The sequence below is a fragment of the Penicillium cinerascens genome (assembly GCF_028974065.1).
Source record: "Penicillium cinerascens strain IBT 15544 chromosome Unknown scaffold_4_segment0_segment1, whole genome shotgun sequence".
NCBI lineage: Eukaryota > Fungi > Ascomycota > Eurotiomycetes > Eurotiales > Aspergillaceae > Penicillium > Penicillium cinerascens.
In genome coordinates this window covers 4377522-4394342 of record NW_026695298.1, presented here as the reverse complement: position 1 = coordinate 4394342, position 16821 = coordinate 4377522, and the positions used below count along the sequence as shown (strand labels likewise).

The 16821-nt window shown below is 52.9% G+C and overlaps 7 protein-coding genes across 7 annotated transcripts; 3 read left to right on the top strand and 4 right to left on the bottom strand.

Annotated features, from left to right (window-relative positions):
* Positions 1-127: 127 nt before the first annotated feature.
* Positions 128-1893, bottom strand: N7498_010799 (DNA helicase ZGRF1-like domain-containing protein; the record flags this gene model as incomplete). Its single annotated transcript, XM_058457855.1, has 2 exons — positions 128-479; positions 530-1893. The coding sequence occupies 2 exons, from the start codon at positions 1891-1893 to the stop codon at positions 128-130; spliced, it is 1716 nt and encodes a 571-aa protein (XP_058304754.1).
* Positions 1894-3070: 1177 nt separating this feature from the next.
* N7498_010798 (BAR and SH3 domain-containing protein) lies at positions 3071-4707 on the top strand (the record flags this gene model as incomplete). Its single annotated transcript, XM_058457854.1, is given in 5 exon segments — positions 3071-3184; positions 3234-3551; positions 3613-3729; positions 3779-4369; positions 4384-4707. The coding sequence occupies 5 exon segments, from the start codon at positions 3071-3073 to the stop codon at positions 4705-4707; spliced, it is 1464 nt and encodes a 487-aa protein (XP_058304753.1).
* A 654-nt stretch (positions 4708-5361) lies between these two features.
* Positions 5362-7998, bottom strand: N7498_010797 (uncharacterized protein; the record flags this gene model as incomplete). The annotated part of the gene is made up of 2 exons (XM_058457853.1): positions 5362-7813; positions 7856-7998. 2 exons carry the CDS (start codon positions 7996-7998, stop codon positions 5362-5364), a joined length of 2595 nt encoding a protein of 864 aa, XP_058304752.1.
* Positions 7999-8473: 475 nt separating this feature from the next.
* N7498_010796 (putative RNA 3'-terminal phosphate cyclase) lies at positions 8474-9946 on the top strand (the record flags this gene model as incomplete). The annotated part of the gene is made up of 1 exon (XM_058457852.1): positions 8474-9946. The coding sequence occupies one exon, from the start codon at positions 8474-8476 to the stop codon at positions 9944-9946; it is 1473 nt and encodes a 490-aa protein (XP_058304751.1).
* Positions 9947-10162: 216 nt separating this feature from the next.
* N7498_010795 (uncharacterized protein) lies at positions 10163-10342 on the top strand (the record flags this gene model as incomplete). Its single annotated transcript, XM_058457851.1, has 1 exon — positions 10163-10342. The coding sequence occupies one exon, from the start codon at positions 10163-10165 to the stop codon at positions 10340-10342; it is 180 nt and encodes a 59-aa protein (XP_058304750.1).
* A 2029-nt stretch (positions 10343-12371) lies between these two features.
* Positions 12372-12667, bottom strand: N7498_010794 (uncharacterized protein; the record flags this gene model as incomplete). Its single annotated transcript, XM_058457850.1, has 2 exons — positions 12372-12491; positions 12590-12667. The coding sequence occupies 2 exons, from the start codon at positions 12665-12667 to the stop codon at positions 12372-12374; spliced, it is 198 nt and encodes a 65-aa protein (XP_058304749.1).
* Positions 12668-15406: 2739 nt separating this feature from the next.
* N7498_010793 (putative inositol 5-phosphatase) lies at positions 15407-16744 on the bottom strand (the record flags this gene model as incomplete). Its single annotated transcript, XM_058457849.1, has 1 exon — positions 15407-16744. One exon carries the CDS (start codon positions 16742-16744, stop codon positions 15407-15409), a length of 1338 nt encoding a protein of 445 aa, XP_058304748.1.
* Between the last annotated feature and the right edge of the window lie 77 nt (positions 16745-16821).

Below are 16821 nucleotides of genomic sequence, written 5' to 3'. Positions count from 1 at the left end.
TGAAATACATTGGTGGTAATCTGGCTTGCAGATGGGTATCATAATTGCGTTAGCATACTTTGATCATGGACATGTACAAGGAAGACTGTGCTCTAAGGGTATAGAAATAAACATAAAACGAGGATGATCAACTGGGCTTCGGGCGCCCCAGTGGCCAAAAGTCAAATAGATCTAGTGCTTCAGACGTCCAGGGGCCCTCTTCATTGACTTCTGGCTGTTCAGGAACTGCACTCATCGCACTTCGCATGAGGGTTGGTCGGCTCTGGAGTGTGCGTTGAGCCGTCAAGGTGGTTGGATCGGAGACCGATTTTCGCAAAGGTGCATCGAGAGCTCTTCGTGCAGGTAAATTGCAAGGTTGGGTCATTGTGGTCCCCAGGTTTGAGCCATCTGCCATCGCATCAAGAATGAATTGCGTTGAGTCTGAGGGTGAAAATTCGGCATTGGTCGAGTTCAGCTCCTGGGCGGGAGTGTTAACTGCTCTATAAGAGAATTAGTATTAGTCTGTATCATCTGACGGGCACATACTGACTGCGAATCCAGGTTTTTGGGCATAGGTTTGCTTCTTTCTGGAGGTGGGTTTGAGGGCGAGGGAGATGATTTTTGCGATGTGTCGCTGGGCAATAATGCGCTGTACATCAGCTTTCTGCGGGGTTTCTCTGGGCCCATGCGCAATGTCTTCACGGGTGCTTCAAAGGATGAGGTGTTTGAAATGGGTCGAGACATTCGCTGTAAGTTCTCATTCGGGAGCTTTCGAAGTCCAAGCGGCTCGGACTGCGCGTCTTTAGCTGCTGGAGGGACCGTTGCATTTGGCAGACGGCTCGATGATGCCGAGGGAGGGGGCAGAGAAGGCTTCACGAATGTTGGAGGTTCAGGCCTCCGTGTGTTCGTTGTGTTTCGCACATCTCTTTGCTTTTCGGGAGGGATAAAAGGATTTGTAAACTCTGCAGGCTCCGCTACTTGTGGCTTTGTTGCCTTGGGTGCCTGTCGTGACTTCTCAAGTGGCATAGAAGGTTTCACGAATTGCGGAGGCTCAGGCCTTTGCGGTTCTGTTTGTCTCGGCGTACCGCGTATCTTCTCAGGCGCTATTGAAGGCTTCGGAGGTTCCGATCTCTGTGGTTTTGTTGCTTTGGGCGCCTCTCGTAGCTTCTCCGGCCGAGGCTGCGGGATGGGCTCTGGGTTTTGAGGTCTTGGCATTTCGCGTGTTTTCGCGACGTTCCGTACTTTCGCAGCTGGAGGTATCTCTTCCGGCTCGGTCAAATCCACCACCTCAGCCGGAGCATTTCTGTTGCTGACCACTGGTCTCTGCATCGGGGTCACTTTCTGTCGTTTGGGTGCGCGTTGGGACGGCAAGGAGATATCCGATGACGGCGGAGGCGGGTGTCTTTCTTCATAAGGCGAAACCAGGTGTCCAATTGGAGTTTTCTTGATGCCAAGCAGGTCGTTCAATGAGCGAAACGGCTGCGACGAGCCCGAGGACCGGATAGGCGTCGAGGCACGCAGTGCTTGCGATGCTGGATCATTGGACTGCGGCGAGCCCTGACTGGACTTCCTCTTCTCGAAGAGGTTGGAGAGATCGGTTTGAGTTGTGCTCATTCGCTCACCGACCTGGATCAGTGCTCCCTTATCCAGCTCGAGCTCATCGCCGTCCTGGATTTCCTCGGCTGACCGCCAGTGATGATCGCCGATGTAGTTCCCCTGTTCGTCGTACACCATAACACGCTTGTTAAAGGCATGGTATCGGAGATAGCCATCTTGCCATCGTTTGGATTTGCGGCGCAGGTCGTGTGTGTATAGGCAGCGGAACTTCACCACCGACGCGGTGGCCTGGGACTGAGACTGGGACTGGGAGGTCGGGCCCGGGCCCGGTCGAGCGGACGATAACGGGGTGGACATGGTGGAAGCAGGGAAACATGGGTTCCTGCATGCCGAGGATTCAGCGGCGAGGCATGACAGTTGGTCGAGTGGACGAGAAAGGTGAGGTGGATAAGTGGATAAGTGGGTAAGGCGTGATAAGCGTAAACGCGGGTCGCGTTTCTGTTCCAGGCATTCAATCACCGTCTGCCTAGGCGTTCACTGACTTTGGATGTGTAGTTTTCGAATACAGCAGAACTGTAATGGTAATTGCTGGACTACAACCTACGAGTCGCCATCATAATACCGTATGTCCCATAGAATCACGCGCAATCTGACGAACTGGCGAGATCGGTCGACTTTTCTTTTCCTCCGGAAGTCTAGTTTGCTGCCGTGGTTGAAGAAAGGGCCTAGAGACAGCGTTTGTGTAGCAGTTTCTGTAACATACACTGTTTGAGGTCCGGGGTCGTAATGTAAAATACAGCCACTTTTCTCCCCAACGGTCTGGAAAGCGGAAGGTGGTAACAGCGCAAAGGTATAACTGAATTCGAACATCACTGTAGTTAGTTGCCTTGGAATAGTTGCACTGCTATCTATCCGGAATGACATGGAATTGATTCCATCTAATATCAACCGGTTCTCCAGGTACGTGATTCGCGTACCTGGAGAACCAAGGTAACCACAAGATTTGATGTCGCCTCAGGCATTCGTGGATCCACGGTTGACCTCAATTGTCTTTTGTCGGTTAAATCAATCTGTTCAACGAGCTTCTCCGCTATGGCCTACTGCCAAGCACCGTACCTAGCGAGCTTCTCGGGCCATGTATTTCTGCGCTGCGCGCATCGCCACCGTGCGCAGCCCCTGTCAAGTGCATTATATGACTGCCCTGATTTGCCTTCCATTATAATAGAGTGGAGCATTGTCCAACGACGATGGCTCCGATCGACTGAAACCCCGCCCAAAAAACCAAAAATAGTGAGGGGGCGGGGGCGATGTTCCCCGAGAGCCGCAGCGAGGCTGAAACACTGGAACACTTTGGGGCCGTGACGTGACACATCTTGATTCCTCTTTCTCTCTCCTTTTTTTTACAGTGCTGACTCCAGCTCCGCTTCATCTTTCAGCCTGGAAAGCTTGTCTCACTCTTCTCTTCTGTGTCCCTTCTCGGAGCCGAGCTCCCCACACTGTTTCCGTCAGCTCTTCCCAGCCACCAAAGATCAAGATGCAGAGCATGCAGCGAAAGTTCGGGCGAATGACCACCAAGCGGTCTGCCGACGACAGCCAGGTCGCCGTTCTGTTAAAGGATTTCGAGGACGCTGATAACCTTCTGGCTAAAGTAGGCAGCACCTTTCTGGTGACCCGCCCGCGACTAACTCTCGTTCCAGATTGTTGAATCCACCAAGACCTGGCGCGATGCCTGGGTGTCGATTGCAACCTTCCAGGGCCGCATGATCGATGAGTTCGACGGACTCTATGGCCCCATTGTCGGTTCCAGCGAAACCCCAGCCTCACATCGCCCGGTGGATACCGACCCCGCGATTCTAGCCCGGACCAACAGACTGCGAAGGGAATACGACGAGCTACGCGAGGACCTGGTACAGGAGCTTGATGCCGTTGAGGTGCGCATGACGCAGCCTGCAGAAAATGCGAAGAGCTACCTGCTTCCGATGAAAAAGACGATCAAGAAGCGCAATGATAAGAAGGTGAGTGACGGCCCCCCCCCCACCAACGACCCAATCCGTGTCTAATCGCCATTCTTTCCAGTCTGATTTTGAGCGCCACCAAAGCAAAGTCGATAGCCTCATGGCAAAGGGGAAACGTTCCGATCGCGACAATGCAAACCTTGCCAAGGCGAAATCTGATTTCGCCGTTGCGAAAGAGGTACGCGGCCTCCATCTCCACGATCGAACAAATGCTAATCACGATATAGGCCTACGTTGCAGCAGACGATGACTTGCGACGACGTCTACCAACCCTGATCTCGCTCCTCTTCTCTCTGGGCCCTTACATTCTTCGGGCACAGGTTGAGATCCAGAATCGCATGCTAGCACACTACTACACCGTGCTGCACACCTACTGTGAGGAAGAGGGATTCCCATCCCCACCCCCATCAATGGACCAAGTGGTCCAGGAATGGGAACTGGCCAGCAACCCAGTGAAGAGGGAGATCGAGAGTCTCGGCTGTCTCACCCAGGGCAAAGCGATCCGACAATCGGATCCCAACAACCCCGAGAACAAACGCCCATCCATGGGCAGCAAGCGCCCATCCCTCGCATCGCTCAGAAGCCACGCCAGCAGCACCTCCGGTTTCTCTGTATCCGCAGCCCGCAAACCATCATTCGCGCCTACAATGCCAGGTAACAAGCCCTGCGGCTCAGAGCTTCGCTCCGTATCTCCAGCCTCCTCCTCATACATGACACCCCGCGGCTCCGTCTCCCTCGCCAGCTCCTCGAGCACACCCCCGCTCCCAGCAGGAGACGACTACTTCGACCCCCGGCCAAAGCCCCATCCCCAATGCCAAGTCCTTTCACCCAGCCATTCACCCATGTCCCAGTGTCAATGTCGCCCGCCGGTCCCAAGATCGACCACATGCAGTACACAGCCAACGCGCGATCCAACCTAGGCGGACAGGATATGAGCGCAGCCATTGCAGCCAAGAAGAGGCGACCTCCGCCCCCGCCGCGCGGTGCCTCCTTTGTCACAGCTCTGTATGACTTTAACGGGCATCAGAATGGAGACTTGGTGTTCCGGGAAGGTGACCGGATCAAAATTGTGACCAAGACGCAGAGCACGGATGATTGGTGGGAGGGTGAGTTGCGGGGAGTGAAGGGTCAGTTTCCTGCGAATTATGTGGAGTGAGTTGAGAAACCCCCGGGGGCCCTTGATGGATGCGACATTGCTTCGACAGGATCGTAAAATTTGGTGGAGGATATATACCCAGTAGGAGGAATTGGACAGCGTATTCCCTTAGCTTTTATTGAGTTCTCATTGATATCGTGCAAGCATTTCCCTACCTTACTTTTCGATTTGTGTTGGTTTTTGACGACCTCTTGATTGTGTCTAGAGTCCAAAGTGAGAAGCCGCCGACTATTACTTGGGGTTGAGGAACATTAGGATCATGTAACAAAAACCTGGCCAACATTCCATCAACCACCCAAGTGGTCGAGCAGTAACTCGGCTATCACTTCTTCCTTGGTCTAGTGGTCATGATTTCCGCTTGTCATTAACACCGATAAGCGCGGGAGACCGGGGTTCGATTCCCCGAGGGAGAGTTTCTTTTTTGGATTTCAGTTTTCCGATTTATTTCTTTTAGACGGTATGAATCAACCGTGTAATTATTTTTGATTTGGTAATAATCTTTGTTCAATTGCAATAGCACTATTCATAACCCCATTCAATTCGACAGGTATACATATGCGTGTGCGGACACGGTCAAAATGAGCGGCTGCGGAAAAATATATACTAGACCAAACCAACGAACTTGATCCAACCCCCAACTCCTTGGAACGCAACTTATAGAAATACCTCGGCCTTGTCGACCGAAGGGGCCGTCTCTACTGGACGTCGTCGGCTGTTCAAAAACATATCCACCATGTCCTTGCTGGAGACGGTGGAGTGAATGTCCTGGAGCTTGTGATACTCGCCCATCATCTCGTCGTGCTCCTCCTGCTGCCGAGCATTCTCGTTGTTCGGACCACGTAAGTCCCGGTACGTCCGCATGGATCGGAATGAGTTGGGCTTCCCATTTGCAATTGGGCGTCGTGCGGAATACCGCCGATACTGATCCTGTGTCCAGGTGCGCTTCTGGGAACCGGCGCCATTCCGTTGAGGAGTAGGAGACTCAGGCTCGTCACGCAGATTTGCAGTCCTTACACGTATTGGGGACAAGGGGTGATCATTTGAAAAGTTTTCAAGTATGGGTGAGGAATCTTCAGCCCGGTTGGCATTGACATTAGCGTCAGAGGGGTTGATAGATTCAATTGTCGCGAAGCTGGGTTCGATCCTTTGTGAGGAGAGAATGGTTCGCACACTGGATGAGTGGCTGAAGGGACGAGAGAAGTTGCTTTGAGCCGATGACTTGGCCTCTGCCGGTATTTGTACTACACCACATACCGGCCCATCTGACCCCTCAACATATGGCAAAACTGTCGCCGAGCCTAGGACTGGGGCTCGCCGTATCATACCCATAAAATATCCATCTTCATCCTCCTGGCACTGTGAAGTCTCCCGGACGTGCTCCCTCGCAGGGTTCGTGCTCTCGATCCTTTCTATCTGCGAGCTCATCCACTGCTGCCAATCGGTACTTGGCTGCACCTGGGCCTTTGATCCAGCCTTTCGAGTTGGAGAGCTGTGGCGTTCAGAAGCGAAGATAGTCACCGTACCTGGCTCTCCATATGAGTCCAGAGCCTCCCCACCACTGGCACTGGTGTGCTTTGTGGAGGGGTCGCCGCCGGTGGAGCGAGAGTAGACGCTTGAAGATCTTGACAGCTGGTTCAGGTCTCCCAACTGGGCGACTACAACGCTTCCAGTTGATTCGTCTGAATGTTCGTCAATGATGAATGCCGAAACGGGAGACTTTTTGACCGAATGGGTGGTCAAAGGTCGACAGTTCTCTTGACCAGGAGAATAAGTAGACACCCGGGATCGTTGGACGTACTTGCTCGGTTGGGGTCGTCTATGGGGAGACTGAGAATCACCTCGACGGGCGGTTGCAAATGATACGGGCGTAGAATCTCCGCTCTGGACATGACGAACGGATCGTCTGCTGCGATGTGAATGAACGGAAGAGGCACGCTCTGGAATCACACGATGCTCTGGTACGGTGCCGAAAATGACATCCTCCTCAGGATCATGCACCGCATTTTGTCCAATCTGCTGCATTAGTGCGGTGTATAAGTCGTGGCTATTAACCCAGTCATTGAATCTGCGAGCACTCGGTCTCTTATTGGGCGAACGGTTCTCTGCACCAAGACTAACAGGCATCTGAGGGAGTGGAAGATTCAAGTCACCATGCTCCTCGATCAAGGAGAGGGATTGACGATGCCCGGTCTTGCGGGTGGTGACAGTGTTGGTGGCAGTCGAATCAGCCCAGCTGGTGACGCGCGACGGGGATGTACAGATGCTGTCACGATCAGGAGATACCTGTGTTGGCTGCAATTGGTTCGATCGATTCCAATTATCCACGCTGGTGTTTTTATCAATCACGATATTGGCGCTGACAGGCCGAGTCTCGATGGTAGGCATTTGGGCAACGACAGAAGGGCTTTCGTCGTGGAATTGGGGATTCTTCTCAGGAGGCTTAGAAAACCCAAACACACGCTTGAGACCATTCTTGATGGATGCAGAGAAGGACCTGGATCTGCTGCGGGAGCGCTTGAAGTTGGCCTGCTCAGGAGAAACCCCACCGATACCAGAGTCACTCGTGATACGAAATGTCTTGCGGAACGGCCTGGGCTCCCTGTTGCGACTGGACATGAAGAAAGATGATCGCCTAGTCTGACCTGCTCCATTGGACTCCTCGAGAAACTGGCTGCGAGCAAGCTGAATCGCTGCATCATGGCTTTTGGCATGTCGAATCCCTCGCATTCCTTGACGATTACCTCCTCGAATGAAAGAGATGGAGGGTCTCAGTGTTCGTGGCAGGTCGAAGCCTGGGCTGCGGTCAAGATCAAGAGCATTCCGAGGAGACTTGGGCTGCGCTGTGTAGGCAATATGGGATGAGCGCTGTCTCGTCGAGAACATGGACTTGGCTTTGCGTAGTCGGCGGAACGATGAAGGAACTGAGCTGTCTTGCCCATCAAGGCCTTTGAAGTCTGTATTCGGTGGAGACAGAATTGCTTTTCCAACATGAGCCTTTACTGCATCAGTCTCCATTAACTGGCTCGGTGTCGCTGGGGGTGCAACGGGCATCGAATAGACGGAAAAGCCATCATCTGTTCCCTGCAGACTTGAATTTGGGCGTCTTCTGGGGACAGCTACCTGCGTCGGGCCACCTAGTCAATCGTACGAGTTTTTGGACTCCGTAGATGATCTCTCGCTGGAGCGCATGGCGCGCGATGCTGCAGCTGTTGCATGGGCTTTGGCGACTTGGGGGTCGACCATGCCTGCTTCAGGGACCCGGGCAGTCCTGCGGAGGGAGCGAGTGGACATGGACCGACGGAGACGGTCTCTCGTACTGAATGAGGAAAACATACTGCGGATATATGCAGTGTATAGAGTATGTGAATGGAGATGTGATGCGAAAAAGTGTTTGAAGGCAACGAATAAGTATAAGGTGAGCGAAACCTTCGGGAGGTGCGCGCATGGCAGGTGCGAGGCACGCCATGGTTGGAGATTTGGAAGGTGTATAGTTCGAAGCCGCTGCCAGAGTTGGCGACTCGGTCTTTGGAAATAGTCGATGGATCTGTGGAACCGATCGAAGTTGACCCAAAGCAGCTTAGTCTATGCAAAGCCTGAATAGTGTTGTGAATGAGGTGAGTCACCAGCCTCAGCGTCGCCTGACTCAATGTGACGCACCACAAACACGAAGTCCCTAGAAGCTGCGTAGATATTTGGGAAGGATAGAGCCCAGCAACAATGTAGAGAAAACAATTTTATCTCTGTTAGTCTCATTTCAGCTGTTCTCATGGCAGATCCCGGTTGCATGCCTGGTGGAAAGTCTCCACCGATATCGCCTGTTCATCTCGACGGACGAACCCTCGAAGGCGGCGGACAGCTCATGCGGAATGCGCTGGCTCTTTCAGCTCTGACCGGTCGTGCCGTGACAGTCAGTCACATTCGCGGCAATCGGAAGGGAAAAACAGGACTGAAAGCCTCCCACACGGCCGCAGTCAAGTTCCTGGCAGAGATCAGTGGCAGCAAAGTCGACGGTGATCGAGTCGGCTCACAGTCTGTGACATTCTCACCCCGAACTCGCGAAGTAACACCTTGCCAGAAAAATGACAGACTTCTCATGTCACTGAACGACGTCTCAATACAACCCGAGTACAACATCCGCTTATCAACACCGGGCTCGGTCTTTCTCATCTTCCAGGCCTTGTACCCGTATCTACTGCATGTGGGATCTCGGGCAGGCTTAGAATGCATCAAAGTGACTATCACCGGCGGTACCAATGGTACCGATTCGCCTTCGTATGACTACGCCGCCCAAGTTATGGCGCCGAACTTTGCCAGACTTGGTCTTCCTCCTCTTGCCATAGTTCTACACAAGCGTGGCTGGTCAGCGGGGTTGGCAGGAATGGGCTCGATCAGTTTCTTCATTCACCCTCTTGCATTACCGGCAACTGAGGTGTACGAGGTGAATGACACAGGGTTGTCTACGCAGGGTGCAAAGATAGACACAGAGGCCGCTGAAATCTGTTTCCCGCGGATAAACATCATGGATCATGAGCGTGGGAAGATCACTTGCATCGAGATAACCGTCCTCGCCCCGGATGAACCCTTCGTGCGAGGAAAGACATCTGGAGCATCGACAGTGCGCAACTTTGTCGAGCGACAAACTCGCCGAGCCTTACGGAAGGCCTTGAAAACCTTGGATCCATCGACTTTCGACGCACAGTCAGACTCTCAATCAGATGAGAGCTCAGAGCAAGACACCCGCATACCCATTGCCGTGCATACATCCGAACCGACATCCCACATCAGTCGATTATACATCTTGATAGTGGCCCACACATCCACCGGATTCAGGATTGGCCAGGACATTCTATTGGGGAGAGACATTAATCCCAAGACGGGAAAGAAGGGAAAGTGGGGTCAAAAGTCGCATTCAAAGGGAGGACAACAGAAATCAGATGTGGACGTCGTCTCTGATCTGATCGATGAGTGTGTACAAGGGTTTATGGGAGAGCTCGTAGACCAGCTTGAACCAGACAGCCGCCATGGATCTGATACTGTTTCTAAAAGGAGATCCTGTCTAGATCGGCATATGCGAGACCAAATTGTGGTGTTCGAAGCCCTGGGTAACATGTACCGGGGCGGGACTGAGACAGGGTCTCAGGTACAGGAGGATGAGCGGTATTGGACTCTTCACACGCAGACTGCGAAATGGGTATGCGCGGAGATGCTCGGAAGTGATGGCACGAGAGGGAAAGAGTAGGTCGTACTGTCAGGCAAATGAACCCAGGGTCAGATCTAATATATTGTTTCCAATATACAAGCACACTCAACTCAACTGTCGATACTCGTATAGCAACGATAAAGAGAACCCTTGTGTCCGGCCCACTCGGGCATCTATCCGACATCCCGCTTACCAGCATCGCGTTTTACCCCAATCCGATATTACAGGACTCGAGGCACGCGTAATCCACGATCAATGGAACAGGGGTCCAGTTTCGTCATCCGGCATCACCAGGCCCAACACGGCAACAGTTATGAGGGCTCAGGTCTACGCGATGTCCACCCAATTGACGAGGACCGGTCTGATGCGATCCACCCGACGCTCGAGCCCGCGCACACACAAGCAGCGAAGCTCATGCCAGCTGTCGGCTATTGAAACGAGTCAAGGCCCAGTGACGGGGTCGCTAGTCGCAACCCACATCTGCATGACAGGAGTCAGCCTTGGAAGGATGGGATCAGCCTTGCGGATCCAAGACAAGACTAATACCAAATCGAACCTTTGGACAAAATACCGCCCGAATCATCCATGCGGGTAAATACACGAAAGACCAAGCCACGTCCCAGCCCACGATCAGCCCCAAGGTTTACCGAAACGAGACCCATACTGAGGAAGTGGAGTCGGCGTTCCCCACAGAGCAACCTGAAACAACCAAAACTGACCTGTGGCTGAGTTCCGCCAAAAATGGGGCCACAGCAACACGAGAACAAAAAAGGGAAAAGAGAGAAACATCTGGAAAAGACAGCAGGCCCCACGAGGTGTTTTACCTTGGACCTTCAGTCGGGCAACTCCAACTCGAACTTAAATTGTGGGGAGGGGATGATCCATGATCCAGCCCAGACAGCCCATGTGTTCTGCCCGTCGACCCGCTATTAAATTCCTGCCGAGATTAAAATTGCATGCCATGTACCAGCGCAGCTCGTCATAATTTCCCCGCGGGCATGACTCGCGTGCGACTGAGATCGACACAAGGAGGTCGCGTCTTTGCCCTTCTCCTGTACTGTACACAGTACATCATTTCCCAGACTCGTGATTGGAATTGCCCGGTGGAGCCTGAACCGGCGATCGCCAGTTCTGGTTGGCTTGCGTGAGCTCGGGTCCATTCTCCTAAAAGGGCCCTAGAGTCATAGTCGGCCCCTAAAGCCAAGGGGTGAACTGTCATAATAATGGGAATAATGGGACGGGTGGGGATTATTGAAAGATAAAAATTCCATGTTTTTGAGGTCTGCATGACAAACGGATTCTCTTTTCTAGAATCTGAAACGGACTGGAGATCTTCCAGTTCCAGATCTATCCTTGGCTTGCCCCTATCCCGCTACTCGAATCTATTCTCCGTGAGCTTCACTATCTCTCTACCTTGACATGGAATATCATCGAGGAGAAACTTGATGACTTGAACCCGAAAATGTCCAATTTTGGAACACTGCTCTGAACATTCCGGGATTCCAGTCCCGGATCCACCACGAGTGGCTGAAAATCGGACCCGGGATCGAGGCACTGGGCCGTTAGCGACGCATGGAAGACGCTGGAAAGACGCTGGAAAGACGCAAGTCGCTCGAAATGGCAGATGGTGTACGGGGGCCGTTTTGAAGAAGCTGGCCCTTGGCAGGGATCTGAAGCGTCTCAGCACGTCCCAATTGCGGCTGATAACATAGTTCCAATCCTTGGGGCCAACGGGGCGCCATGGATATGGGCAGTTCTAGACGCAAGTTGAAACACGGTTGAGCTGGCGAAGCTGAGGTGAATTTGGACGTAGTCCTTGGCGGTCCAAATATAGTCTCAATTACGAGGAGAATGACGTGGTAATGGGGCATGATATCAATGCGATGAGGTATCTAACTACCAACTATCCTAGGGGATAACGATCATGTCAAGGTTGAAAGCATAAGACGCAGGGGGGTATGGCATAGCGAACGCACAGCAAAAAAAAGCACGAGTCCAGCGACATAAGGAGAGACGTATGCGCAAGGAAAACAGAAAGAAAACGAGAGGTCGATCACTGATCGACTATTCAATGAGTCCCATCAGCGCCACTGCCCACCAGTGGCAGATCCATGAGTACCGTTCATCCATGCAATGATCTATCCTCCATGCAGTAAACCGTCTCTGCTCGCTGTAAAAAACCCACAAGGAAAAAAAAAGAGAAAAAAAGACAAAGCGCAAAGTGAGTGAAAAAGGCGCATTCACCACACCCAGCCGAGGCGCAGGAGATGCGAACGGAAAAGAAAATCCATAAAAGAAAGAGCCGCCCTCGTGTGGTGTATCAAATCAAACTCCCGGCGATGCATATGATGGTAACGTGGGGAGGTCCGTCATCCAGAATTAAGAAACCAGTGCCAGCCTGCTGGATGCATTCCAGACATGCGTGCCTGGGAAATCCGGACCGTCCCAGTAAGGGTGATGTGCTTTACAGCTCGGGAGTATCGGATTTGGAGAAGTCGGCGAGGAGCTGCGAGGGCAGCACGCGCTTGTAGTCGCGCGGTTGCGCGAAGGGAGATGCGAACGCCGGGCGTCGCAGGTTCAGAGTCTGGAAAGTAAGGTTCAGCGTGCGAGTTCCCCAAGTGAAATGCGCGATCCTCCGAGACTGGTTATAGTATGATGAAGACCGGGCGAAAAGGTACTTACGACGCAGTCGGAGCATTTAGCGCCCTGGCGGTTGACGCGACCTCGGCAGCCACGGGGGTAGTTGGCGCAGGAGTACATGACGGATAAAAGGTAGATTTCGCGGGGAAGTCGCGGGGAAGCAGTCGCGGGACTTCAAAGGAACCAAGGCGGAGTCGAAAATGGTTATGCGGTTGTGCGATTATGCGATTATACGGGTGGCAGCGAAAGGTGAAGGTTGGAGAGTTGCAGAGTTCGAAAAGTGAAGAGTTGACGAGAAGAGTCGCGGGGGCAGAGAATCGCGGTGTGGGAGTAGATCTCTTAAAGAAACGGCCAAACGGGGAAGAAAACTCGAAGCTAGGCACCTTTTGAACTCTAAAAACGCTGCGTTGATGGGTAAAGTAGCAGTCAAATTATAAGCCCAGCGGTTGATGACGTCGGAGGTGATGTTCGGGTGAATAGGGATGCGCTAGCTCCAGGGCCCGAGACTTGATGGCAGGTGGTAAAGATCTGGAAGGAGAGGACCCAAGGGGGTCGACGGGGTCTTATATTCAGAGAGGCTCAATTCCATGAAACATCCGTATGGAAAAAAAGGAGGACTAGGACTTTTAGGGTTCCATTGTTACGGGTAACGGAACGGCGCCGTTTGTTATAGACTGGGGTTGTTCGTTCCAATGAAGTTTTTTTCTCCGAAAATCCCTTTTAATTTTTTTTTTTTTTTTTTTTTTTTTTTTAATTTCTCTGTCACTTACCCCAAAGTGACCGGCCAAAGAGAAGTCATCATTGTACCTCTCTATACTCTTCAGTCCTTGGCAATTACCTGATCGTCGCCTTTCTACGTCCTAGATAGAATAATTGAATTTGCATACTCCAGAATGATTGTACACACCTCCTGGCAGATCTCAACACTCATGGCTCCTCCGTTCGCAGGCAGATCGGCCGATCCCATTCCCGGCAATGCGGGTTTCTGATCGGCTCAGATGCCTGTCTTCGATCCAGAGGGAGGAAGAGATGGGCCAATGGGGGCATAGGGATAGAACAAAAAGAATGCGTGTGCAGCCCTGGTGCATGGCCCGGATCGCGTTGGAATGACTCGCAGTCTCAACCTATATTGCAGGGCCGAGTGGATCGGGTGATGTAAGGAATCAGATTGAGTGTTTCCCACTAGCTTTAGGGTACCTGGGCAGTTGCGTGAAATGCCGACGTGGCACTGAACCCCTTCAGAGCTTCCATCTTTCCCCCCCCCCGCCCCCTTTTGTGGCCCCTTTGTCGCTTTGTCGCTATCCCGCTTATCATTCCTCCGTTTCGATTTAATTGCTGACCGATTGCTTTATGTACCGACGCGCAGGGGCGCTAGGCGTTAGCCGTTCGACGTTAGAAGGAAGGATCGGGATTCTAGAATCCAGAGTCCGAACCCGTTCCAGTTCCAGTTCCAACATCGGCGTTCTGGAAATTCCCCACCCGCGCCAGCTTTTTCTCGATTGACCCGTACGGGCCTGTTTGCACAGCTCCTTCGATAGACCAATGAGCTACTGTGCATTTGGGTTGATCTCTCGCCCCTTATGTAGTATCGACATCGCATCGCACGGTATCAGCCTTGCCCGTGTCACATCCCTTACTCTGCCCCCCTGGGGCCCCCCAGGAGCTTCTGAGCCCGATGTGATCATCGATGGGTTCTGAGCCCTATGATTGATCCCTTCGCTGTCACTTTCACATGGGCCGACGCGGGAGCTCGCTCTGTGGAGGCTGTGGAGCCCGACCTTGGACATCCGCCGTCCCGCTTAGAAACCTGAGGAAAAGTCGGCTTCGACCGAGACGTCAACGTCAACATCTAGTCCGCGTTCCAGACCGAGGCGAGCCGATCAAACGAAAGCTTGATCCTTGGGTCAAGTGTGCCCAAAAACATAAAAACATCTACTGGTTTTTTTTCCCACGGGAAACCAGGAATCCCGTTTTGGCCCTTGCAAATTACGTTTTCGTCAGCCCACCGCGTGTCGCACAGGGTTGGCAGTGTAGGGAGTGTTCCATTTGTCAAGATCTAGCTTCGGGTCACTTGACAGGCTCAGGTGGGCTATGGCTCTGCGGGCAGATAATTAATTTCACGGATGCGTCGGCACCTGTAGTCCGCCGTTCGACCTATCGTGATCTATCTTCGGGAGGTAGATATATCCGGCCACTGTAGAGCGATGGAACACCCAAATATGACAGTCTTGAAAGAGATCCCGTCCAAGGGCGACTGCAGTTCGGATGCCGCGGACCGCCAAAGAACGTGTGGACCAGACATCGGGTCAGGCACCAAAGCAAATCTAGAAGACCGTCGAAGAATGGAGTAGGTTGTGGCTGTGGCTGTGGAACACGAGCCTTGAAATCTGGATCTGGGCCACCGCAGCCAGACGTAACGCCGAATGACTGTGCTGGATGGCAAACCTTACTATGACAGCAACGACGTGCAGATGCCGTCCCAGACACAGCCGCAGTCGTCACCGGCAGACTCAAAAAGGGGCGAAAATCGGAGAGGTGAGGTCATTTGCTTGGACCTCCGTCAGACCGGCCAAGTCCATCCTGCGCATCCTGCATCTAGACCGTTTCGGCTCCGCTCATGTGAGACTATCGGTGGGCGCTGTTGGCTGCAGGTGGCTGATTTCGCCGACGAACCCTGTTTGCGAGCCGCTGCTTTGCCCGTCTGGAACAGCCGGAGTTTTATCTGATGGATATGTCGTCACGGGGTCTGGACGACGAGGCTGGTGAACCCAAAATTGAGATTACTATTGCATGATATTTTCCGATCGATACATGATATCGTAAGAGATGCCCCTTGAGGTCTAGACTAATTTAGACTTCTTAAAGAGACCGAAGCACAACCCATGCACCCAGAAGGCCCAGCGTCGATGCAAGGAGCAGCCCATTCCCTTCCCAGGTCAGTCCCAGATAGGCTAGTATACCCACCACCAACTCCTTCCGTCGCGCAACATCCCGCCGACTCTTCCAGCTGGGATCAATTGCAAACGGCGCCACCGCTTTGGAGGGTGCGTTCATGTGATCAGGCGATGGCTCAGCCGAGTGAGTAAGAGGGACCGTTGCCGCCAGTGCGACGGCGCGATGATCTGACTGCGGCAATAGAGGCAGTGCATTGTATGCTTGGGGCTTGACGTGCCCGCCTTCACCGACCCAGGATGGGCTGTCGAGGAAGAGGATCCGATCACACCAGCTGGGCCAGCGGTGGTTGGACCATTTCCATTCCGAATCGGTATCGATACCTAGCTTTGCTGCTTGGCGCGCCGCGTCGGAGTATTTGTATGTTGGGGGGAAGTCGATCGGCGCTTCAGTTAGGCCATGGAAAGTTCGACCGTTGCGCATCTCGCGTACGAGTTGGTCTTCCTTTAAAAGGTGCGAATAGTGCGCAGGGTCATCGCGGCCGACGTTGCACCTTGGAAAACGGACAACATCGCCCTTCAAGGGGCTAACATTAGAGGTGCGGTAGTTTAAGTCTCCCGCGAGAAAGACGTAGGAGTTTGGAGCAAAGAGGTCCCGGCGACTGTCTTCTGAGTGGGAAGTTGATCTGCGATGATTCAAGAGAGCTGCGTGTTCGTCGTTGTTTGAGTCTTCCTCGCTGTCCTTCGAATGAGAGAAAACAAGGCGTTCAACGATGCTTTGCCAATCCATATTCCTCTGCTTCAGGGCATCTTCCATAGGCGCCAGGTGCGCCGCGACAAAAGTCAAATCGACTGTTTTGGAGGAGTCATCATCGACAATGTAGCTCATACGCGCTCCAACAGCACCCTTGTTGCCCATTTCCTGGACACCAAAGCCAACGTGGGCCATGTCGATCCACGGTACTTTGTAGAAGATATCAGCGCGCGCAAACACCATCAACCCGGTCATGCCTGTATGGTCCTTGACCAGATTCACGTAAGATTCATCCCATTGCTTAGTAGTAGCTTTCTTGACAGCCTTGACGAATGCTTCAAAGTAAGGAGCCAAGTACGAACCGCCCAAGAAAGAGTAGGCGATGGGAGCTATTTCCTGCAGAGAAAGCACGATGAGCTCCGGTGCCGGGAAGCTCTGGGCACCCGAAGCGGGGAGGACATCGAAGAAATGCTCAGCAAAGAGGTCGACATCGATTAGGGTGCGAGCACAATTGGCGGTCAAGAGGTAGAGATTAAGATCCATCTTGGCCATGGAGTGTGTTGGAGAAAGAAGGGCGAATGGCGGTGACGTCGTTCGGTGTGCAACACGTGCCCACGCAGATCAACTTT